The following is a 26211-nucleotide window of genomic DNA, read 5'->3' as shown; positions in this document are numbered from 1 at the left end:
TCTAACGGCTAGTGATGTCACTCTTTTCATGAGTTTACTTGCCGTCCATGCGTCCTCTTTAGTAAAATGTCTGTCTTTTGCCCATTTTCTAAATGGAGTGTTTTGTTTTTTTTAACTGGTTAGTTTTCAGAGTTCTTTATCTATTCTAAACATGAGTCTTTTGCCAGATATCTGGCTCACAGTATTTTCTCTCAGTCTGGAGATTGGCTTTTCATGCTTCTAACAGTCTTTGAAAAGCTAAACTTAAATTTTGACGAAGTGTCTGATTTATCTATCAAGTTTTTCTTGTATATGTATTTTCTGGTAAGAACTATTCATCAAGAACTAACTCACTAGATCCTAAAATTTTTCTGTTGTTTTTATCCTAAAAATTTTCTGTTTTATATTTAAAGCTGCTCCATTTGGAGTGAGTTTTTGTACAAGGAGTGAAGCTTAAGTAGAGGGTAATTTTTGTTTTGTTTTTGCCTCTGAAATCCAATTGCTCCCTCAGATAAGTAAGTTTTATGAGTCGTCTCTGTCACAAAGTAATGCCACTAGATAATCAGCTTGCTTTCCTACTTGTTAACGCTAACTCACTGAAAATAGGGGTTTTGATTGGGGAAGAGGCGGGTGGATATATAATTTTTTGGCTATTAAGGTAGGGGAATAAGGCTGAAAAGAAAATGAGTACAAAAAAACCAAACTTTCCTCAATTCTATCCTTTTGCCTAGCATTTGGATCATAGCAAATGCCAAGTTAAAGAAAAAAAAGTTAGTTAATTTGCATGTAATTATGCTAAAGCCTAACGCATACCTTAAATCAGTGTTTCCCAAACTGTAGTCATCTGTGAATGACTGAACAAATGTGCCGTTATCTGCATATAATATGTAATACTTCATGACTTTTGTTTTAACCAAGAACAATATAATTTTCTTAGCACATTTTACTGGTCATTGATGCTTTGGAGACTGATCAGCCTACCATGTGAAGTATTAAATATTCTAAAAACAAGATTCTTATCAGGCTGTGGTCAATATTGCTTTCCTATGTAGGTTTGACATAAAATTTCTGCTTGGTGTTCCTATGAGAATTTGGATCCAGACCTACTACTCTCATTGGTAGCCAGATTGAATTATCAAGATGTTGCCCAGTGGCTGGTGAAAAAAGAATATGGATTCATATTTGGGAGTGGAAAAAATGAGAGTCTTTAGGTGGCAGTGTGCATGCACATTTTTATTGAGTTGTATAAAATATATGTAGTCAACACTTTCATTTGCAAACGGCAGAGTTGGGAAGCAAAAAAACCTGTATGAGGTTTTGAATCAAGATTATCTGTCATCAAATTACTCACACAGGTTTGTGCACGTCTGGAATTTTCTTTCTACCAGATAGGAGTATGTAGTGAGAATTCAGTTGATAATATTTAATTAAAAAAAAAAAAAGAATCAGCAGTGTCAAGCTGTCTTAGTCCTCAGGACTTCTGGATTTCGTCCTTGGAGGAGGTCGGGGTCTTCCCAAGGCCTGGGCCCTCGAATATTCTTCCAGTCATCAAAAGCAGAATCCTTCATTTTCTGTAGAGCCACAAAAATCAAAGTATATATTATTAGTGTAGGAGTCTGCAGCTTTGATAGGACATCACTGAACAAATGAATAAATAAGTGAGTGGAAAGACTCCAATAGGCTCTCGATTACAATTTTAGCAAATAAATCAACTGCATGTCAAGAATACTAACTGAAGAAATGACATATTTCTTAGGACCTGCAATTTTTCTTGCTTGCTACTGATGTAAATGCCTTTTTCTGCACCAGAATAAAACTATTAAAATAAAAAAAGAGAGTCTCCATGTTTTGTTTTTGAGAGCACAAAGAAAGGGAAGAAGCTAGGAGAACAAAAGTTCGACTCTGAAGGCGGATCTGGCATAGTGATCAGCATGGGTGAGAGCAGTAAAGAGGGGGAAAGAACGGAAGTGGAGACCCTCGCCTCTGCTAGAAGGAACAGAACAGACCGGGATCATCTGTCCTGCACCCGAGAGATGAGCCTGGCTTAACAATAGGAAGACATCGCCACCATGAGCAAAGCTCTTAAGGGTCATAAAAACTAATCCAACTAGTTGGGTCACTGTACCTTCAGCTTGTGAAGCGTGTCTCCCAAGCACAGGAAAAAAGGTAGGTTAATGGGAGGAACATAAGTGTTTCTTCATGCTTCTGATAGTAACTTTTATTCATCTGCTTTGACTGTTCTGGAATAACTGAGAGAATAAGATAGAACAGGGGATCCGAGACCATGGCAAATGGCTTATATCCAGACAGGGGGTAATGTAAGTTTGCCTTGCCACTTGGGCACTAAGCATTACTCTTTCACTAATGAGCTGTATAACCCTGGCATTAAGTAATTGAAGCCATCCTGGGAATTAGTATTCCCTCTTATGTAATAATAAAAAGGCTGAACAAACGGTCTACATGGCTTCTTCAGTGATCCAGGCCTATGGTTTCTAAAAGAACTAACGTATATACCGAGACAAACTTGCCGCAGCACCACAACTAACAGTGCTTGTATATTGAGAAGTAGCAAGTCACAGGTTTTAACAAAATAATGGGGAAGCAGTGAATGAAATTGTTCTCTGAATTTCACTTAGTTTTACCAGGAGTTTGTATTAAATATATAGGTAAACAAAATTCTGTTAATTTAATGTGCAAGGAGAGGATATTACTTTCAAGTATAGTTATGAAATGATTCAAAGTTATAAAAAGGTTTTATGAAAGAATACTGATCCTGGCCCTGCCCCTAGCCAGGTGGCTGAGTGGATAAAGCGTCCCCCTGGCATGCTGAGGTCGCAGGTTCCGCCTCCAGTCATGGCATGTGGGAAGCAGTCCATGAGCGCACAACTAGGTGGAACAACTAAGTGGAACAGTGAGCTGATGCTTCTCTCTCCTCCTTCCCCTGTCCCAAAATCAATGGAAAATGAAAACCAAAAAGAATAATGGCCTTCACCCTGATAACATAAGACACATATGCTCAAGAGAATTTCAGAATAATTCTTAGAGGGGATGCAACGTTAGAACAACTTCATGTAAAAGTGCTCCAGTCCTCAAGGATCTTTGGTGAATAACAGATTCTCTGTAGAATTTGGCAAAACCTTCAGAGTCACTAGTTCTGCAAAGCACACAAAATTGCTGAAGACTAGGCTGTACATTACCAGGCAAGGCCACCTAATGGAAAGGCTCTCTACCTAACCGCCAACTGCTACAGAATTAAGTGCAAAACAGTCAGGAAGTGCTGAGGAAAAGCAGTGTCAATACTAGGTTTTTAGCCCTTGTCAGAGTGAACTTATACCCAGTTGCCACCTTGACATCCAGCTGAGACGTCAGAAAGGCTGCTCTTTAGGTGTAAGAATTATGCCAAGAGGAAGACCTAATTTAGACTCACTCAACAAAGGGGAGACAATTTGGAGAATGAGGCCTGCAAAGAGGGGTTTAAGAAACACCAAGCCTTTCTATAGCTCCTCCCTTATACATTTTTTTATTGATTTTTTTTTTTTAAGAGAGAGAGGAAGGAAGAGAGAGAAAGAGAGAGACAAGAACATTGATCTATTCCTGTATGTGCCCTGACCAGGGATCGAACCAGCAACCTCTGAACTTTCGGATGATGCTCTAACCACCCAAGTTATCTAGCCAGGGCCACAGTTCCTCCTTTATAAAGCACAAAACCAAGTTCAAAATGATCAACTGCAAAAGTTCAAATCTCTTCAATATATTATTAACAATGTCTACCTTTCTATCAAAAATGACCAAACACATAAAGTTACAGAAATATACATATAATCCACAGCCCCAAAATGAAGTTTTCCATATTGATTTATAGATAGTCTTCATATTTTAAATAAATTCATCCTAATAAAATAACATTTTTAGGATTTTTCATTTAACTAGTGACTTTATATACATTGATTATTTTTAAGGCTGAACTTTTGAATTTTTAAGTATGAACTAATCAATCTTTACTTCTGAAGCTTCTGGGTTTGGTATCACATTATATAGGCTTTTCTGACTGAAGATCATACACACACACACACACACACGGAACATCTATCTGTTTTTTGTTCTCTTATACTTCTAGCATTTTTATTTTTATATTCTTGATCCATCTAGAATTTATTAATTTGTAATATACTGCTCACAAAAATCAGGGGATGTTTTACTGCTTCATATTCATTTGAAATATCCCCTAATTTCTGTGAACAGTATATATATAACATAGATCCACCTTTATTTTCTTTTCAAATCACTACATAGTTGTCCCAATACCATATGTTTAAGGTAAATGATTTTTTCTGCACTGCTCATACTTTTAAGTTTACCTTAAGGCAGACAGAACCAGTCACTGACAAGGAAGACTGTTACAAAACAGACACTGTATTACCATACTGTACCTCATATTCCGACTCCAGTGACACTTTATTCATTTTCAGTTTTTTTTCTAACTCAGAATCAATCTGTAAAAAAGAAAGAGGAGCCACATATTATTTAAGTCTGTTGGATTTAATTTTCAATTTAAAGTTCTGTAGGGCCCTGGCCGGATAGCTCAGTTGGGTCGAGCATGGTCCTGAAGTGCAGGGGTTGCTAGATCATCCCCGGTCAGGGCACATACAGGAACAGATCTATGTTCCTGTCTTTCTTTCTTCCTGACTTGCTAAAATCAATAAAAGAAAGAAAATTTTAAATTAAAAAATATAATTACACAGGAATGGCTAGGATGGTGTAGTAGATTACAGACACATGCACAATCTTCACCATGCACCCATCCAACTGCATAATAACTAATGTAGTGCTACCATCTCCACCACTACTGACAGCAGCTAATATGTACTGAGCACTTGTTATGTGCCGGGCATTCTGACATACATAGTCTCTCTTGATCCTCACAAAAACATATGAGATAAATCTTATTATTATGATCATAATTAAAGATAATAGGAGTTTGCATTTTTTTTTTTTTTACAGAGACAGAGAGAGAGAGTCAGAGAGAAGGATAGACAGGAACAGACAGACGGGAATGGAGAGAGATGAGAAGCATCAATCATCAGTTTTTCGTTGCGACACCTTAGTTGTTCATTGATTGCTTTCTCATTATGTGCCTTGACCACAAGACCTCAGCAGACCGAGTAACCCCTTGCTCAAGCCAGCGACCTTGGGTCCATGCTGGTGAGCTTTGCTCAAACCAGATGAGCCTGCGCTCAAGCTGGCGACCTCGGGGTCTCGAACCTGGGTCCTCTGCATCCCAGTCCGACGCCCTATCCACTGTGCCACCGCCTGGTCAGGCTTGCATAATTTTTCAAAGAGGCAGAACTTGGGGTCTATGCTATTAACCACAACTCTAAATTATGTTGTTACATAGAAATGTTATAAAAATACTAATAAAAAAGAAATATTACTTTTAAAAACAAAAAAGAACACCTTCCATATACTTGAAACAAAGAAGTATCAATGAGGCCTTGGCCAGTTCACTCAGTGGATAGAGCGTCAGCCCGGAGTATGGACGTCGTGGGTTTGATTCCTGGTCAGGACACACAGAAGAAGTGACCATCTACTTATCTCCATTTCCTTCTCCCCCTTCTCTCCCTCTTCCCTTCTCCTCTTGCAGCCAGTGGCTCAATTAGTTTGAACCTTGGCCCCAGGCGCTGAGGCTAGCTTGGTTGGTTTGAGCATCAGCCTCACACACTGAAAATAGCTCAGTTGATTCTGATTTGAGCATCGGCTCCAGATGGGTGTTGCTGGGTGGAACCTGGTCAGGGCACATGTGGGAGTCTGTCTCACTATCTCCCTTCCTCTCACTTAAAAAAGAAAAGAAAAGAAAACAGAAGTGTGAATAAAAAAAGTTATACAGGATTCCATGGTGGTAAATAGGAGTGATACCATATTTTCTCTGTGTGGGAAAGTCTTTAGGTAAGAAGAATGTGATTGCTGAAATTAATAAACAATAACAACAATGAAATACAAGTTAAATTAAATGGGATAGCAGAATAGACAGCTTAAGACCAAATGAGTACACTAGAAATACAACCAGAGGATTCCACTAGAATGATGCACAAGGAGATGGGGTGCATGAAAGAAAAAGTACATTACAAAAGCTAGACCCCAAAATTCCAACATATGTCTATGAAGGGTTTCAGAATGAGAAAGTAAAAGGAATGGAATAAGGGCAATAATTAAGTAATTAATCAGTAATTAAATGAATAACATATAGAAAACAAATGAGTCCTTTTGAAAGAACACTATAAATAACCATAACAAAACAAAAGAAGCCCATTCTCAATCAAGTAATTGTGCATCTTTACAATATGAAGGATAAGTCAAAATCTCAGCCCTGGCCAGGTAGCTCAGTTGGTTAGAGTGTCATACTGATATATCAAGGTTTTGGGTTCAATCCCTGCTTATGCACATACAAGAAGCAACCAATAAATGCACAGCTAAGTGGAACAACAAATTGATGTTTCTCTCTCTCTCAAATCAATAAGTAAATTAAAAAAAAATTTTTTTTAATTTCAAAAGGCCCAACTGGTTAGAGCATTGATTGTCCTGATATGCCAAGGTGGTGGGTTCAATCCCTTGGTCAAGGCACATGCAAAAATTAACCATGAATGCATAAATAAAAAGAATAACAAATTTTGTTTTGTTTTGTTTTAGTGAGAGAGAAAGAAAGAGAGACAGGAATGGAGAAAGGTGAGAAGCATCAACTCCTAGATGTGTCACTTCAGTTGTTCATTTTACTTTTAATTTTTTTTAAAGATTTATTGATTTTATAGAGGGGGAGGGGGAACGAGAAGTATCCACTCGTTGCTTCTCTTTAGTTGTTCACTGATTGCTTGTTGTATGTGCCTTACTGGGCAAGCACAAGGTTTCAAACTAGCAACCTCAGCATTCCAGGTGGATGCTCTATCACTGCACCACAACAGGCGAGGCACTTTAGTTTCATTGATTACTTCTCATACGTGCTGGGGGCTCAAGACTAGCCAGTGAGTCCTTGCTCAAGCCACCAACCTTGGGCTTCAAGCCACTGTCCTTTGGGCTCAAGCCAGTGACCTCAGGATCACATCCATAACCCTGTGCTCAAGCTGGTGCTGGGAGCCTGTGCTTAAGCCTGTGACCTCGGGTTTTGAACCTGGGATGTCAGTGTCCCAGGTTGACACTATCCACTGTGCTACCACCAGTCAGTCAGGGGAACAACAAGTTGATGTTTTTCTCTCTCTCCCTAAAATCAATAAAAATTTTTTAAAAAGACAGTCTCAGCCCTGGCAGGTTGGCTCAGTGAATAGAGCATCGGCTTGGAATATGGATATCCTAGTTCGATTCCCAGTCAGAGAACAAAACAGAATTGACCATCTGCTCCTCTCCCCTTTCACTCCCCTTTCTCTCCCTCCTCATCCAGGTGCTCAATTGGTTTGAGCATTGGCCCAGGGTGCTGAGGAAAGCTCCCAGTGTGATAGCCTCAGGTGCTAAAAATAGCTCAATTGATTCACCCATTGGCTCCAGACAGGTCGCTGGGTGGATCCCACTCCAGGCACATGTGAAAGTCTGCCTCACTAACTCCCCTCCTCTCACCTATAAATAAATTAATTAATCAACAATGAATAAATAATAAGCAAGCAAGCAAATAAAGTGGGAGTCTGCCTCACTGTCTCCCCTCCTCTCACCTATAAATAAATAAATAAATAAAAATAATTGGGTGCTTTTTTTTTTTTTTTTTTTTTTTAGGTAGAGGAAGGGAGAGACAGAGAGATAGGAACATTGATTTGTTCTTGTATGTACCCTAACAGGGGATCGAACCAGCAACCTCTGCACCTCAGGATGATGCTCCAACCACCCGAGCTATCCAGCCAGGGCTAAATGTTTTATTGATTGATTGATTTTCAGAGAGACAGAAAAGAAGGGAAAGAGAGGGAAGGGAAAAGAGAAGCATTCATTTGCTGTTCCACTTAGTTGTGCATTCACTGGTTGCTTCTTGTATGTGCCCTGACTGGGGATCGAACCCTCAACCTTGTGGTTTCAGGATGACACAATAACCAACTGAGCTAACAGGTCAGGGCCAGAAACTTCTTAACTCAGCTGATTATCGCTCTAATCCGTCATAGAAACTATGTATCCTTTTTTAAAAAATGTTTTATTTTATTGATTTTAGAGAGACAGGCAAGGGGAGAGGGTAGGGGGCAGAGAAAGAGGGACAAGAACATCGATCTGTTCCTATATGTTCCTTGACTGGGGATCGAACCGGCAACTTCTGCACTTGGGGACGATGCTCTAACCAACCGAGCCATCTGGCCAGGGCAAAACATATCCTTTTAAAATGTATTATTTATTCTAAAACCTACTGCCTTTAAGACTAGCTGGAGTTGGTGTTTCTATTAAGCCATAAAATTACTTGAGAAAATTGAATAGGCCTTTGATACTCTTTCCTCTCATACCCATATTGCTGAGGTCTGCTGATGAAATATATAATTACTTGGAAAAAACCTCCAATGTCAGATGTGTGCCACAAACAAAAACTACCCACTTATGAATTAACCAGCGTTCTTATGTAACACTTGGCCTGAATTTCAGAGTAATTGTGTAATCACAGAGGGTGGAATACTGGCTCTACCCCTCAACAGCCAGGTGACCTTAGGCCAGTTACTGACTCTCTGAGCTTCTGTTTCCTCATCTGTAAAATAAACACAACTATATAGATATGAACCAGTACAGGCCTACCATAAAGGCATACCTATACAATGATAGGTATAATTATTTATAATGAAAAATAATTTTTCTTTCCTTTAGTATTAGTTCCTAAAGATACATAGCAATATCATTTATAAAATTACTGGTATTAATATGAAGTAGCTAATTTATAATTGAAGTAATAAAATGGAATGAAATAATTGTCCCGTGTTCTTTAGTCCCTTCTAAATCCTAAAATCAACTACACCACAGCACACGTGGCAGAAAGCTAACATCATTGAAGATTTTCTAGTGAATGAGGAGAAAGCTTACTAAATTTTTTACATTTCATGATTCATTTCCATGTGATCATTAAGGTTATTTTAAAGAAAGAGTCCAATCATCATATATCAGTCTTGAAAAGCTAGACAGAAGACAGACTGCTCAGGATACTGAGTACACACGCCTCCTAAACCAGAACATACATATACACAGACACAGGTCAAAACCCAGTGACAGTTCTTACTTTAATCTTCACAGCATCATAACGGATTTGTGAAAACTCACGAAGACCGAAAGACCCTCCGACAACCAACAACTGAAACAAAGAAAGGGAACAATTAAACAAAATAGAAGGATAGAATTCAGCCTACCAGTAGATCACTTATCTAAAGGCCACAGCGACAAAAGATACTAAACCAGGGGTCGGGAGCCTCTTTGGCTGAGAGAGCCATGAATGCCCCATATTTTAAAATGTAATTCTGTAAGAGCCATACAACCACCCATGTACGTTATGCATTATCCAATAAAAATTTGGTGTTGTCCCGGAGGACAGCTGTGATTGGCTCCAGCCACCCACAACCATGAACATGAGCGGTAGGAAATGAATGGATTGTAATACATGAGAATGTTTTATATTTTTAACGTTATTATTATTTTTATTAAAGATTTGTCTGCAAGCCAGATGCAGCCATCAAAAGAGCCACATCTGGCTCGTGAGCCATAGGTTCCCGACCCCTGTTAACTAAACCCTACAGATTTGTTTTCCTGGTTAGTTACCACTCATCTTTCAGAGTAGATGCTGTGTATACTGTTGCTGGGAAACATATTAGCACATCACCAAATACCAACACGAGTACCCCATACCTGTCCTTATGGTTTAAACCAGGGGTCCCTAAACTGCAGCCCCCTGAGGCCATTTATCCAGCCCCTGCCGCACTTCCGGAAGGGGCACCTCTTTCATTGGTGGTCAGTGAGAGGAGCACAGGATGCAGATGTGGAGTACTGTATGTGGCAGCGCTGCAAAGCACGGCGTTGCTCACGTACAGTACTACTTCCAATGACGTGGGATGTATGTGTCACAGCTCCAGAAGTGCGTCATATCACTTGTCTCGGCTAGCAGTGACAAACATGGAATTGGACACTGACCATCTCATTAGCCAAAAGCAGGCCCATAGTTCCCATTGAAATACTGGTCAGTTTGTTGATTTAAATTTACTTGTTCTTTATTTTAAATATTGTATTTGTTCCCGCTTTGTTTTTTTACTTTAAAATAAGATATGTGCACGTGCGGAGGACCCGGGTTCGATTCCCGGCCAGGGCACACAGGAGAAGCGCCCATTTGCTTCTCCACCCCTCCGCCGCGCTTTCCTCTCTGTCTCTCTCTTCCCCTCCCGCAGCCAAGGCTCCATTGGAGCAAAGATGGCCCAGGCGCTGGGGATGGCTCCTTGGCCTCTGCCTCAGGCGCTAGAGTGGCTCTGGTCGCAATATGGCGACGCCCAGGATGGGCAGAGCATCGCCCCCTGGTGGGCAGAGCATCGCCCCTGGTGGGCGTGCCAGGTGGATCCCGGTCGGGCGCATGCGGGAGTCTGTCTGACTGTCTCTCCCCGTTTCCAGCTTCAGAAATGAAAAAAAATAAAAATAAAAATAAAAAATAAAATAAGATATGTGCAGTGTGCATAGGGATTTGTTCATAGTATGTTTGTTTTTTAAAGTTGGTAGTTTTGGAGAACTACATTTTTTTTAATATTTATTTATTTTAGAGAGGAGACAGAGAGAAGGGGGGAGGAGCAGGAAGCACCAAGTCCCATATGTGCCTTGACTAGGCAAGCACAGGGTTTCAAACCAGCGACCTCAGTGTTCCGGGTCAATGCTTTATTCCACTGCACCACCACAGGTCAGGCCATAGTTTTTTTTATAGTCCGGCCCTCCAATGGTCTGAGGGACAGTGAACAGGCCCCCTGTGTAAAAAGTTTGGGGACCCCTGGTTTAAACAATATCATCACAAGCCTTACATTAGTTAATCCTCACAAAAGACCTATGAGCCAAAGGAAAGAAAAATCCATTTAACAGATGAGGAAATAGAAGCACAGCCAACTGCATGATCACAATGGAGAACACCAGGAATAAAATTCTGGCCTTGTTTCTTCAAGACTAGAATTCTTTCCATTTTATGCTTTTACAAAATAAGCCAATTGGAGAGCATCTTTCTCCATTTCCTTACCAAGTGATATAGGAGTCTTATAAAATATACCACATTCCTCAGTATGCGGTCATTCTTAAAAGAGACCTCGAACTGTCACTGCGGCTTTGTCATCTCCTCCAATAATCTAACGGGCTTTAATTCCTCAGCTTAAAGGTGCAAAGTCTAGCAATTTGGGAAAACATTAACTTTGATCTCTACCTTCCTTTTCATATCAATTCAAGAAATACAAAAAGAGATAAAACATCACGAAATATAAAAACTTATCATTTTGAAGGTGGAATACCAACAAACCTCGACACTATGAATTTCAAAACCCAATAAATTGGACCACACAAACATTTTAAATGTCTATCCCAACCTATGCATGAAATTAAAACATGAAATCAAAGACAACAAAGCAGGCATACACTTGTTATATATAAGCAGCTAATATTTACAGTGTCAATATGTAAGAATTCTTTGTAAAGTGGACTAATTTTTGTCTCTTAGTTTCCATGAAAAATCTGGTTTTCCTAATTACTCAGTTTCCCTCTCTTCACTTATCATTCCAATCTTCACTCCTCTTCTACCTATTCACAACCAACACAGAGTTCCTGGGTGATGTCTTCCAGGCCCATGGATTTAAATACAGCCTCTATAATCTAACAAACTCCAAATGTACTTTTTTTTTTAAAGCGACAGAGAGAAAGAGAGAGAGACAGGGAGGGAGATGAGAAGCACCAACTGGTAGCTGCGGCACTTTAGCTGTTCATTGGCTGCTTCTCACACCTGCCTTGAGAGGCCGAGGAGGGGGCCGGGCTCCAGCGGAGCCAGTGACCCCTTGCTCAAGCCAGCAACCTTAGGCTACAAACCAGTGACAATGGGGTCACTCCATATTTCCACTCTCACGCCAGAGACCTCAGGCTCAAGATGGTGAGCCTGCGCTCAAACCAGGGACCTCAGGGTTTCCAACCTGGGTCCTCAGCGTCCCAGGTCTATGCACTCCACTCACTGAGCCACCCACCTGCTTAGGTCCAGATAGATGTACATTTTCAATGGGAAATATCCCACTGAACTGAAGACCTGCCTTCCTACTGGACATTCCCACTTGAAAGTCTAACGAGTATATACAAATTAACATAAAAAAAAAAAAGCCTCTTGATTTTTACCCCAACACTCTGCCCCAACCTGGCCCTAACCAATCTTTCACATTTTGGAAACTATCCACTATTTTCACCCAATTACTCAGGCCAACTTCTTTGGCGTCTTTAGTTCCTTTCATTCCTGATCTTACATCCACTCCATCCCTCAGTTCTGTCACATCTACTTTCAAAACAGTTCTCGAATCTGACAATTGCTGACTACATCCTCTTCTAATATTGTAGTCCAGGCCACCACCATCTCTTTCCTGGACTACTTCCATCACAGGACACGCATGTTACATTAGAGAGAGGGAAAAAAAAATCTGGTCTCTGTCCCGGGAAATTCCTGAGTGCTTTAAAAATATCAACAGCGACCTTTTGCGGGCTGCTACGACGTGGAAGGCGCCGTGCAGAAGAACACTCAATTCACCAGGTTTTGTTGACCTCAACGACAACCCAGGAAAAACTAAACCAGTTCACAAACTAGGAAGCTGAAAAATGGGGGTGCCCGAAACTGTACAATGAAATTAAGTAAATGCGTCTAGTTTCAGTGATCCGGAGTAGAGTCAAACTGTCGGGGCCGGGGAGGGGGTGCCCGGGGTGGGGGTGGGGGCTAGCTTAGGAATCACTCAGATCTGGATGAAAACCTGGTTCTGACGTCGCTCCCCAAGCACCCGGGAAGGTAAGAAGGGGCCTGCAGCCACCAGCCGGAGGAGGAGATTACAACAGGACAGCCTAGAGCTCTGCACCTCCGCCAGCCCGCTCCTAGACCGGCGCCTGTCCCCGCCTCTCCGGCCGCAGCCTCGCCGCAGTCCCCATCCAGCCCGGCCCGCAGTCCCACCCGCCCGCGAGGTCGCCTCCACACTTTCTCCTCCAGGCACTCACCAGCATGGGGACCCCGTAACGAAGGGTCTTGTTCTTGCGCAAGGCGCGCGTTACCGCATGTGGCAACATGACAACTCTCTGGCCCGCCTGGACCCCAGGCCAAGCGGCACCGCGCCGACTCCCGGAGCTCAGCGGCCCGCGTCCTAGACTCCTCCGCTCGTCTCCTCCCCGCAGCCTCGCGCTCGATCCTCTCCTGGCAGCCTCCGCCAGGCAAAAGCAATCGCTTTCTCGACTCGTCGATTCCCGTCAAACACTCGCGGGTCCGCCCGGAAACTGGGGTGTCAGAGGTTTGGTTCCAGCGCGCTGGCTCGCTAGGGACTTAGGGGTTTAAACCGTGTTTTTACTGGTCGTCAAGTGACCTGGTAACTGGTACCTCCCACACTCTGGGTCTTGACCAACTTCCTAGAACACTCCCTGGGACGTAGCCGCTCGATAAAATAGACTAAAGATAAAATAAACTTGGAGACAAGTTTCTATGGCTATTTGTGGGATGGGGCGTTTACCATTTTCCTATCGATTTTTAGAAATAAATAGATTGCCACTAAAGGTTAGCTTGAGTGCTAATCAATATAATGTCCTGCTATCACTGGACCATTAATACTGATACTTTTACTGTGAAATAGCCTGTCATCTTGTCATTTATAAATGTCAATTTTCCACTCATTCAGACTATCCAGCACACCTTTTTGCAGGCCATTAGAAGGCTCCAGGAACACAAAGATGGAAAGATACCACCCCTGCCCTAAAGAAGGGGTCACTCTAATAGGCACAAAAATGAGTATGTGTCTAACTACTGAAATAGCTTAGGAAACAGCCCCCATGGGCCTTTTTCCAGGGTGAGTCATGGAATGCCTCACCTACCAAGCGCTACACAATCACTTCAACTTTCTTCTTTTCTTTTTTTTGGACAGAGACAGAGAGAGTCAGAGGAACAGATAGGGACAGACAGGAAGGGAGAGAGACGAGAAGCATCAATTATTCATTGTGGCTCCTTAGTTGTTCATTGATTGCTTTCTCATATGTGCCTTGATGGGGGGGGCACAGCAGATCGAGTGACCCCTTGCTCAATCCAGCAACCTTGGGCTCAAGCCAACGACCATGGGGTCATGTCTGTGTTCCCACCCTCAAGTCAGTGATCCCTTGCTCAAGTTCGTGAGCCTCTGCTTAAGCCGTATGAGCCCGCGCTCAAGCCTGAGACCTCAGGGTTTCAAACCTGGGTGCTCTGCATCCCAGTCTGATGCTCTATCCACTGCGCCACCACCGGTTCAGGCTTGCTTGCTTCATTTCTTTATTTCTTTATTTCTTTATTTATTTTTCTCCTGATAACTTTATGCATATTAGTGTTTCTTCCCTTATGACAAATTTCTAGAATTGAAATAAGAAATGCAGTTTAAGGCTTTTGATCTGTATTGCCAGGTTGATATATATGACCAAATCATATTTCTTAGGTGGTATAAAACAGGGCTATGTTCCCAACCAGGAATTGAACCCAAGATATCCACACGTGGGTCTGATGCTCTACCACTGAGCCAACGGGTCATGGCTTCCAAAAAACCATTATAAATTGTAAAGAAAGATTAACATTTATCTTATGTGTATTTCTTACCTATGTTTCTTCTTAGGCAAATTTCTCATTCATGTCCTTTCCTCATTATTGTATAAAATAATTTGTCTTTTCTATTACTTGTTGGAGCTTTTCATATAAAAGCACTTCCTTAGTGTTTATACATTGACTTACATTGCTTGTTATGAAAAATGGACTATTTACTTTAAAGAGCTATTGTCTTTACAACTGAAGAGAATTAAACAGAAAAATATTGGGTTTTAACACAATAGCACTAGACTTTTCTGGCTTAACAAAACAATTATAAGGGAGAATTTATTTCTGTGGGGGGAACTTGTTCCTTTAATTTTCATCTCTTAAGTCACTAGGATTTGTGTTCTTTAATTGGAACTATTGCTTTACCTGTGGCCATGGTGACACATGTCATCTGCCATGAACAGCAATGCACTTTGACAAAATATTTTTAGCGAGTGGCTTTTAGATGGGACTTATTATCCATTGTTTTCATGGAGAGTCTAGATGAATGGTGGTAGACCCATAATTGTATCATAATAACAGTAATAAAAATAGTGAAATTAATAGTTACTATCTACTGATCACTTACTATAATCTAGCCATAATGCTAAATGCTTAGGAGTATTTCATTTGCCTGACCAGGCGGTGGCGCAGTGGATAGAGCATCGGATTGAAATGTGGAGGACCCACGTTCGAGACCCTGAGGTCGCCAGCTTGAGTGTGGGATCATCTGGCTTGAGCAAAAAGCTCACCAGCTTGGACCCAAGGTCACTGGCTCGAGCAAGGGGTTACTCGGTCTGCTGAAGGCCCACGGTCAAGGCACATATGAGAAAACAATCAATGAACAACTAAAGTGTCGCAATGAAAAACTAATGATTGATGCCTCTCATCTCTCTCTGTTCCTGTTTGTCCCTATCTCTCTCTCTCTCTCTCTCTCTCTCTCTCTCTCTGTCAAAAAAAAAAAAAAAGAGTATTTCATTTGATCTTTACTGTAATCCTGGGTTATAGATATTGTTATTATCCCATTATTTGATACATGAAAAAACTGAGACCAAAAAACTAGTGATTTGCTCCTGGCTATCCAGTTGGTAAGTAATGGGGTTTGACTTTGGCCTCGATGGTCTACTGTCTGAATCTTACAAGATTATTACAGAATGACACTGAAGTATAGTATGCTTAGTTTAAGTTAATTAACATATCCATCACTTGACACAGTTACCTTTGTGTCAGCATTTCCATCTCCGCTCCAGAAAGCTTGATGGTGTCCAGCCCTATGTCCCAAAATCGCAGACCTACCAGGAACATACTAAGTATTCCTTGCTGCTGGGCTCTCACCTTCTGGAGACTGCGGATCACTACTCCAGCCCGATTCTCCTCATCCTCCAAAGAGGAACTGAAAACACCAGCTCCTGCTGCCGGGCTGGAGTCCTGGGCCGCTGTCGGGCTCTAGTCCCGGGCTGCTGCCGCCTTCTGCTCCACAGACCTTGCAGCTCCAGCTCTGGCCTCAGCCCCGGCCTCCCGCTGCTGCTGGCTTTCCACAACTTCCAGGGCAATCTGCAACTCACGGACCTGTGAATCCTCCTCCAGCAGCTGCTCCATTTCCAGGCGAATCTCACAAACCTGGCTGACCTCCTCCTCCAGCACTTCCTCCAGCTCCAGGGTCAGCATCTGTTTCTCCCACATTTGCTCCAGCTCCTTCCACTGCTCGGTTTGCAGGTCCCGGGATGCCTCTTCCACAGAGCTCTCAGTTTCCTCATGCATGGCTGTAAAAGTCAGCCAGCCTACAGCCCCCAAAAGGACAGCCATGGGAACCATAACAGCAGCCAGTCCTCTACCATGCACATCAAAGGTGGCAGCTCCATACCGATCTCCGAATCCTGCCACAGACTACGCCAAATGTAAAGCCAGTAGCCAGGGCCACCATCACAGCAGCCTGGCCCATGCAGGTTTGCACTGGATTCGAACAGTCGGCAAAGAAACAACAGAGCCAAAAACTGGTGGGCCATCATATTTAATTCTAGCTTGCACCCGGCAGGCAAGTAAAAACACACACTGGGCTCCAAAACCCACTCACATTCAGTGCTCACAAAGCTACTGACTTATCTGAGTTTTCTAGTGCTGTGGACCAGCACAGCTCCAAATAACAGTGCGGAATTAAGGAAACACACTTTGTCAGAACAAAACCGATGGGACCGGGAGGACTCCTCAAACTGCCTGGCAGTATCTGAGTGCCTCATAGCCCCAGTTCGCTTTATTATATAGGCATATGCAAATCAAGGACCCTGATACAAAGTTGCACATCAAAGGCTAAGACAGGAACTCTCCCAAGGCAAAAACAGGATACATTAGTGAAATTTACAAACATCTGAAACAAACAAAGAGTCAGAGGAAGGGCATGTATATTGCTTCCTGCAACCCAAGGAAGCAAGTGGAGTGGGTGCAAATACTCAGCATCAAAGCCAAATATGGAGATGGAGAGGGGAGAACTTAGCCTTTTGCTAAGCCTCAAATCTATAATGGCTTTTTGACATTAACGGTCCACAACATTCTAGAATGAAAGGTTTCTAGCTCACCAGACTTATTCACCTCTGTTCCCCATCTCCTTCACTCTGCACAAACTGCACAAACTGGCTTCTCACTCAACACTCCGCCATCTTGGCTGCTTCTCCTGGCCTCTTCCACGTGGCCTTTCTCTGCTCTCCTCTCTGCTCTCTCCTCTAATATTAATCTCAGGAACCAAGAGAGAAAGCTTTCGTTCTGCCCCCATTTTATAGTGTAGAAATCAAAACCTTTAGTCCAATATACAAAATAGGGAAGTCTCTAACACAAAGTCACTTATCTGAGGCATGATGGGATTGCACCACCCCACATCAAAAAGGGTGGGAAAGGCTTAGTCCTAAAACCAAGCCTCAAGCTACAAGGATCCTGCCTGCCCACAGCCCACCCCCAACACACATTAATATAATCACACCCATCCCAAGCAAGAAGGGCAATTAATATTATCACCTGGGCGACAGGCTTCCATGTGGGCAGCGCCATCTTTAAAAAAGTGAGCACAATATATTTTATCTGCCCAACAAGTGTCTTGGTAGATTTTTTTCTCTTTGGCACAATTCTGGCATTATTTTTAAAATGAACAGTTCTCCAGCTTCATTTAAACCTAATAGCAATGTAGTAAAGGTGATGCCATTCAATCTATAAGTCACCAGCAGTGAATTTACAGTACTGTGAATGCTAGAGCTGTAGTGATTGTGGATTCAAGGATACAAGAATATGACTGAAGCAAAGTTAAAATTTTAAAGTGAAGTGTTTTTTGTGCTGTGTTGTTTTGTGTTGTGCTGGAGGAGAGAAATTTAACGTCTGGTCTATATAAGTGCAGTGTTCTGGGTAATTTATACTAAGACAGTTTGGAGAGTCCTGAATTACACAGTTACTAGTCATTTTACATTGCACTGCACAGACACTTCTTAGATCACCTCCAACATCAAGAAATAATGAGAAAGAGACTGCAACAAGTGCTAGGATAGTGGAAATTATTTTATCTCACTGAGGAAAGGCAGGGATGTAGATAACAGAAGCAAATTCAAGAAAAAATAATCTCGAACAAATAATCATGAAGAGGCAGTGCTGGGCAGATAAAATATATTATGCTCACTTTGTTAAAGATGGCGCTGCCCACATGGAAGCCTGTCGCCCAGGTGATAATATTAATTGCCCTTCTTGCTTGGGATGGGTGTGATTATATTAATGTGTGTTGGGGGTGGGCTGTGGGCAGGCAGGATCCTTGTAACCTGGGGCTTGGTTTTAGGACTAAGCCTTTCCCACCCTTTTTGATGTGGGGTGGTACACTCTCATGAGGAATCCCATTATGCCTCAGATAAGTGACTTTGTATCAGAGACTTCCTTATTTGTATATTGGATTAAAGGTTTTGATTTCTACACTATAAAATGGGGGCAGAATGGGAGCTTGCTCTCTTGGTTCCTGAGATTAGCATTAGAGAGCAGAGCAGAGAAAGGCCATGTGGAGGCCAGGAGAAGCAGCCAAGATGGCGGAGTGTTGAGTGAGAAGCCAGTTTGTGCAGAGTTTGTGCAGAGAGAAGGAAGGAGATGAGGAACAGAGGTGAATAAGTCTGGTGAGCTAGAAACTTTGATTCTAGGAAACTCAGATAAGTCAGTAGCTTTGTGAGCACTGAATGAATGGGTTTTGAAGCCCAGTGTGTGTATTTCTTGCTTGCTGGGTGCAAGCTAGGATTAAAGATAATGGCCCACCAGTTCTTGGCTCCATTGTTTCATTACCGTCTGTCTGAATCCAATGAGAACCTGCATAGGCCAGGCGGCTGTATTGGTGGCCGTGGCTACTGGCTTTACAGGCAGGTTAAAATTTTCAGTTTATAACAAAGTTTGCTTCTCTACGTGAGTTCTACAAAGGGCCCTTAGAACTGAGCTGCTGGCTCTGGGAGTGTATTTGTCACAGATAGTCATTGCTGCTGGTTTGTTGGGGGCAGTAGGTGAGGAGAGAGGGGGTTGGTAAAATAAGTTTGCAAATTCATATATATGTTTGCTTGCTTATATTTTGCATTGTGTGTGGGTGACAGGCTGTAAGCAGGCAGGGTCCTTATAGCCTAAGGCTTAGTTTTAAGACTAAGCTTTTCCCCACACCCTTGACTGTTGCATGATGTGGAGTGGTACACTCTCATGAGGAATTCCATTATGCCTCAGATAAGTGACTTTGTATCAGAGACTTCCTTGTTTGTATATTGGATTAAAGGTTTTGATTTCTACACTATAAAATGGGGTAGAGGAGCCCATGCTGGGAGAGAGCAAAGAAAGGCCACGTGGAAGAGAGGAGAAGCAGCCAAGATGGCGGAGTGTTGAAGGAGAAGCCAGTTTGTGCAGAGTTTGTGCAGAGAGGAGGAGATGGGGAACAGAGGTGAATAAGGCTGGTGAGCTAGAAACCTTTGACCCTAGGAAAACTCGAATAAGTCAGTGGCTTTGTGAGCACTGAATGGAAAGGGAAGTGTTTCCACACTGTGTGTATTTCTTGCCCACCAGGTACAAGCTAGGAATAAAGCTAATGGCCCACCTGTTCTCGACTCCGTTGTTTCATAACTGCATGCCTGAATCCAATGCGAACCTGCATGGGCCAGGTGGCTGTAATGGTGGCTGTGGCTACTGGCTTTACAGAGGGAGATGGAAAATGGAAGGGGGGATGGGAAATGGAAGGGGGAGTTGGTTGGCTGGGGGCAGTAGTTGCAGAGGGAGGGGGATGGGAAGTGGAAGGGGAAGGGGGTTATTTGGAGCCAGCAGCTGAAAAGGAAGAAGCATGGAAAGAGGAAGGGTGACGGGGTTTGTTGGGGAGGATATCAAACTGGGCACGGATTTTGGCGAAAGGGTCATGGGAAGAGGAAGGGAGAGGGGGTCTGCTGGAGCGGATAGCATATTGAACACCGTTTAGTGGGGAAGGGTGCTGGAAAGTGGAAGGGGCAGGAGGTTTGCTGGGAGCAGTAGGTGAGGAGGGAGTTGGATAAGAAGGGGAAGGGGCCTTTAGGGGGGCAGTAGGTGAGGAGGAAGGGGAATGGAAAAGGTAAGGGAACTTTTTGGCAGCAGAAGGTAAGGAGGGAGAGGGATGGCAAGTGGAAGGAGAAGGCGGTTCATCTGGAGAGGTATAACCTGAATACTTTTTCATTGTCAGAATCGATAAGATTGAGAGCAGGATCCAACTGTTGGGCTCTGGCTCTGCCCTCAGTCTTTGTGACATCATAAGCAGAGACCTATGGAGAGACTCCAGGAAGCCCCGCCCTCTGCACATCTGTTGCCCTCTAGGGCTAGCAAACCAAGGTCGTCTGTGTTCAGTCCACTTTCATATGGTTTTGTGTTTTCTTCAGGTGTAGGCACAGTAGTTAGACCATTGTACGATTTACAAAATGTCCATCAGATACTTCCAGTATATCCCTGGCAACACACATAGTTATTACTACATTACTGACTATATTTCCTGTGATTTACTTTACATCCCTGAGACTGTTTTATAACCATGAGTCTGTACTTCTCAATCCCCTCATCATTTAAATCGAGTCTCCCGAACTCCCACTGTCTTATGACAACAATCGGTCTGATTCTGTTTTGTTTGTTTGTAGATATTTCCCTTCAAATTCCAAACAAAAGTGAAATCATAAAATGTCTTTCTCTGACTTATTTCACTAAGCAAAATAACCTCTTTGTCCATTGAATATGTCAGAAATGGTAAGATCTCATTTTCTGGTGGGGGTGGGGTGGGGTGAGTAATATTTCAAAGCATACATGTACCACCCTAAAATTTTTTTTCAGGTTTTTAAAATATTTTTATTTAGAAAATCAAATGTAATGGGATGATCTTGATCACTTAAGAGTATGTAGGTTTCAGCCCTGGCCGGTTGGCTCAGCGGTAGAGCGTCGGCCTGGCGTGCGGAGGACCCTGGTTCGATTCCCGGCCAGGGCACACAGGAGAAGCGCCCATTTGCTTCTCCACCCCTCCGCCGCACTTTCCTCTCTGTCTCTCTCTTCCCCTCCCGCAGCCAAGGCTCCATTGGAGCAAAGATGGCCCGGGCGCTGGGGATGGCTCTGTGGCCTCTGCCCCAGGCGCTAGAGTGGCTCTATATGGCAACGCCCAGGATGGGCAGAGCATCGCCCCCTGGTGGGCAGAGCATCGCCCCATGGTGGGCGTGCCGGGTGGATCCCGGTCGGGCGCATGCGGGAGTCTGTCTGACTGTCTCTCCCCGTTTCCAGCTTCAGAAAAATGAAAAAAAAAAAAAAAAAAAAAAGAGTATGTAGGTTTCAGGTAAACATTTCTTTAGCATTTGAACTGTTGATTATGTTGTGTACTCATCACCTCATGTCAAATTATTTTCCATCACCGTATATTTGTCCATCTTAAAATGTTTTAATTTATTCTTTAATTGAATGTATTGGAGTAGAGGTTCTGCTGTGAAACTCAAGAAAACATCATCTGCACACCGCATCGTGTGCCCACTGCCCCACCGCCCCACGCAAGTTCTCTCTCAGCTTCATTCTCCCCACGCTGCCCACCCCACCTCCTCCTCATCTCCCTTTTCCTCTGGCTGTCACATGGTTTACTTGGTTTGCTTCCTGTACTGCCTATTTTAAATAACTGCATTAAATATAGGGGTGCAGACCTGACCTGTGGTGGCGCAGTGGATAAAGCATCGACCTGGAACGCTGAGGTCGCTGGTTCAAAACCCTGGGCTTGCCTGGTCAAGGCACATATGGGAGTTGATGCTTCCTGTTCCTCCCTTCTTTCTCTCTCTCTCTCTTTCTCTCTCTCTCTGTCCTCTCTAAAATAAATAAATAAAGTCTTTGAAAAAATAAAAAATAAATGTTAAAAAAATAAATAAATAAATAAATATAGGGGTGCAGAGTTTCTTTTGAAATACTGTTTGGGTTTCTTCAGATATTACCCAGAATTGGACTCACTGGGTCATAGGGCATTTCATCTTTAGTTTTGGGGTACCCTTCATACTGTCTTCCATGGTGGCTGCACCAATCTGCATGCCCACCAACAGGGCATGAAGGTTTCTTTTCCTCCACATCCTCACCAGCACTGTTGTTTGTTGACGTTATTGAGGATTGCTTTTCTGTCAGGTGTGAGGTGGTAGCTCAAGGTGGTTTTAGTTTGCATTCTTTCTGATGATTTGTGATGTTGAGCCCTTGCATATGTCTACTGGCCATCTACATATCCTCTTTGGAGACACATCTATTCCAGACCTTTGCCCATTTTTTAATAGGATTTGGGGGGGCTTGGTGTTGAGTTGATGAGTTTTGTATTTTTATAAAATATACTTAGGATTGTAACCCCATATCAGATGTATCATTGATGAATGTGTCCTCCTATTCAGTGTGTTATCTCTCCATTTTGGTTTTTGTTTTGTCTGTCTTTTTGTTTTGCTGTGCAAAGACATTTAGTTTGCTGTTGTCCCATTTCTTAGGTTTTTTTTTCCTTAAGAGACTTGTCAGAGTGAACTAAATGTGTCTGTGACCCGAACCCCCTCTGGGCTTGAGCCGCCTGGTGGAGGGGCGGCATGCACATGAGCCTGTGCCCGCGTCCCTGTCTCGGGATCGGGCTGGGCCCTGTGTTCTCAGGGCAGCCGAGACCTGGAGACAGAAGCAGGGGTGAGTCTTCCAGGAAGGAGAAAGCCGTTTCTCTGGGGAAACGAGCCTGTCTTTTTGTGTTTAATAGTATAGAGACCATGTTTCTTTGTTTTTTGGTTTTTATTTTTCTGAAGTTGGAAACGGAGAGGCAGTCAGACAGACTCCTGCATGTGCCTGACCGGGATCCACCCGGCATGCCCACCAGGGGGCAATGCTCCGCCATCTGGGGCATTGCTCTGTTGCAACCAGAGCCATTCTAGCACCTGAGGCAGAGGCCATGGAGCCATCCTCAGCACCCGGGCCTACTTTGCTCCAATGGAGCCTTGGCTGCGGGAGGGGAAGAGAGAGACAGAGAGGAAGGAGAGGGGGAGGGGCGGAAAAGCAGATGGGCGCTTCTCCTGTGTGCCCTGGCCGGGAATCAAACCTGGGACTCCTGCACACCAGGCTGAAGCTCTACCACTGAGCCAACCGGCCAGGGCCTGTTTTTATTTATTTTTTTAAGTGAGAGGAGGGAAGATAGTGAGACTGCCATGTGCACCCCAACCAAGATCTACCTGACAATCCCCATCTGGTTTGGGGCTGATGCTTGAATCAGTTGAGCTATTTTTAGTGCCTAAGGCTGATGCTCAAACCTATCAAGTCACTGGATGAGAGAGAAAAACAGAGAAAGAAGGGGGAGAGGGAGGAGTGGAGAAGCAGATGGTTGCTTCTCCTGTGTGCCCTGATTAGGAATCAAACCCAGAACATCCATACACCAGGCTGATGCTCTATCCACTGAGCTGCTAGCCAGGGCTGGGACTATCAGTTGATGAACACACACACACACACACACACACACACACACACACACGTACATGTGCACCCTGTGAAGTCACCACACTAAGGTTACTTGGGTGTGATCAGTCAGCACGCACAGTGGAAGGTCTACTTCCCACTGGCTTTGTTTAAAAAAGAAGAACACCACAATAATAAATATCGTGGCAAGAACAAATGTAGTCAAGAATTACGTTAGGGAAGTTTCTTAACCCTGCCTTGGCTTGGTCTTCTGTCCCCGGCCCCCAGCTCGGCTGTGGAGTCGGACCCTCCAGCACCCCCCTCCACTGCACTGATCTGGGTGTCACATCCTTGGGGTGTAGGCTGGAGGCAAACCCCACAGGCCAGCATGGAAACTGTTGTCCTGCCTCAAAGTCAGGAAGGGTGAGGGGCTTCTGGACCAGACCTCTCCTCCCTCAGAAAGTGTGTGACACTGGGGGGGGGGGGCGCGCTCCTGTTTTTAGCCCACCCCCAGGTCTCAGGCAGTGTGTGAACTCTTCATTTAAGCCCCACAAACTTGGGAATTTGCTCACATGACCATGAGGTGTTCCCAGGGAGCTGGGGGGCCACATGGTACTGCTGACCAACCCCTTGCCTGGGCCGAGGAGGGCACCAGGGGCCCCGTCTACCTGTGAGGTAGATGTCATCATCATCCTGTTATACAAAAAACAGACTCGGTCCCCAGGGGCGGGGTCCCCCATACCATGGAGCAAGGCCTCGAATGTGGGGGTGTCAGACGGCTCCTTCTGCCCCACCAGGTCATTGCCCTCATGGTGGAGAACAATTCCAGCCTCACCAACCCCCTTCTCTGCGCTGGAGCCCACTGTGGTGAAGTTCATGTGTGCCCCTCCCTCCAGGATCACCCTGACGCCCGTCTACGCCAGCCCCCAGCTGGGCCTGCTGTGCCCGCTGCTGCAGCAGAACAAGCAGGTGGTGAGTGGGCACTGCTCGGTGACCGTGACGGCTCAGCACTCTGCCCCTCGCTCTCTGCGCTGGCCAGCCCGGCACGGGGTGGGGGGCTGCTTCTGTCTGAGGCCCCAGTCCTGGAGGGGTGACAAGGCCCAGAGGTCCCAGCTGACAAGTTAACGTTGAGCCTCCGCCCTGACTCAGCTGCCCCTCTGTGCATGACACTTGACAGTTTGTAAAAATCCTTTTCCTGCGACTTGAGGATGTTAGAGTTGGGGGCACGTTGCCGGTGGGCAGTGTGTGTGTGGTCAGAGAGGGGCCGTGAGGACTGGTGAGCAGCTGCCGTGTCCTCCATGGGGGAGGCTGGGACTGTGTGAAACAGGAATGTGGGGAGAGGAAACAGGTCCCATGGGGGTGACTGACGGGTGTAAGGGGAAGCCCCTGGGCTGGTCCCCTTGGGGCTGCAGCCAGCCCGCCCACCAGCCTTGTATCTGTGAGACACTCAGAGGCTGGACGACTGGACATGGAGTCCTGGGAGGTGGGTTTGCCCAATTCACGGATGTTGAAACTGAGGCTCCAGTGGTCGGCTGCCTGCCTGGGTGGAAAGAGCAGAACTAGGGTTCAAGTCCAGAGGTCTCGGTGCTCAGGGTCCCTGCTTCTTGGCTCATCACACCTGCCCCATGCCACGAGGCCAGGGAGGGCGGGGGCAGGGCCAGTGTCTGGGGGGACAGAGGGGCTACCTCCACGAGGTTCTCAGGGGCAGGGCGGGCGCAGGGGGCGGGTGGTAGGGGTGAGGGGTGGACCGCAGGGTTGGAATTGAGTCCAATGTGTGTGCTGCTCAGCCACCAGGTCACCTTCAGCTGTCCCCTCCCTGCCTGGACTGCCTCCTCTGCATTGGGATGTGGGTGACGGCTCCCACATCCCTGGGCTGTTTAAGGAGCAAAGAGCTTTGCAGCCCAAGTGGCTTAGGGACCTGTCTGGGGTTGGAATTGGCGTTCCTGTGACCAGTGGATCTGGGTGACCATGTGTTCAGCAGTGGTTGTGCCCATGGGGTCCTCAGGGTTCTCTGTGAACACGGTGCTCAGCGTGGATGGACACGGCCGCAGCACCTGGCCTTGGCTTCTTGCAGGTCCCGGTCTCCAGCCACCGCAACCCCCTCCTGGACCTGGTCGCCTATGACCAGCAGGGTCGCAGATTCAACAACTTCAGCTCCCTGAGTGTCCAGGAGGAGTTCACCAGGACGTCGCTAGCCAGCATCGAGCCTGACCTGCCCATGCAGCTGGTGTCCCGGGAGGACGAGTGTGGCCCGAAGAAGTTGAACAGTGAGCTGTGTGGTGAGCCTGCAGCCCAGGACAGGAGGGTGACCAGGAGTGTCTCAGCGAGTGTGAGTCCTGGGGCCGTGCTGCTCTGAGCCGAGCCCTTTGTATACCCACAGCCCAAGTGAGCCGTCATGTCCAGCTTGTCCAAGCTGCTTCCTGAGCTGCGCTCGGGGCCTGCTGACCGTGGCTGCACAAGTTCAGCCAGCTGGGCTGTGTATGCTCAGGACCACGGGAGACTTCAGCCTGCGGATCAGAAGGGAGGGGCTGTCTCTTGGGTGGCGATGGGCA

The 26211-nt window shown here is 44.8% G+C and overlaps 1 protein-coding gene across 1 annotated transcript; it reads right to left on the bottom strand.

The window, feature by feature from the left end:
• Nucleotides 1–1191: 1191 nt before the first annotated feature.
• On the bottom strand, nt 1192–13372 carry COX16 (cytochrome c oxidase assembly factor COX16). The gene is made up of 4 exons (XM_066344086.1): nt 13162–13372; nt 9197–9268; nt 4410–4472; nt 1192–1550 (listed from the first exon to the last, which is right to left on the bottom strand). The coding sequence occupies exons 1-4, from the start codon at nt 13228–13230 to the stop codon at nt 1434–1436; spliced, it is 321 nt and encodes a 106-aa protein (XP_066200183.1). The 5' UTR covers nt 13231–13372; the 3' UTR covers nt 1192–1433.
• Between the last annotated feature and the right edge of the window lie 12839 nt (nt 13373–26211).

Source organism: Saccopteryx leptura, chromosome 6, assembly GCF_036850995.1.
Source record: "Saccopteryx leptura isolate mSacLep1 chromosome 6, mSacLep1_pri_phased_curated, whole genome shotgun sequence".
Classification (NCBI taxonomy): domain Eukaryota; kingdom Metazoa; phylum Chordata; class Mammalia; order Chiroptera; family Emballonuridae; genus Saccopteryx; species Saccopteryx leptura.
This window is presented reverse-complemented; position numbering and strand designations above follow the sequence as displayed.

Coding starts and splice junctions, on each gene's coding strand:
- COX16 (XM_066344086.1), bottom strand. CDS start 13,230: ATGTTGCCACATGCGGTAACGCGCGCCTTGCGCAAGAACAAGACCCTT. Junction 9,269..13,161: donor GTTACGGGGTCCCCATGCTG/GTGAGTGCCTGG, acceptor TCTTTGTTTCAG/TTGTTGGTTGTCGGAGGGTC. Junction 1,551..4,409: donor CACTGGAGTCGGAATATGAG/GTACAGTATGGT, acceptor GTGGCTCTACAG/AAAATGAAGGATTCTGCTTT.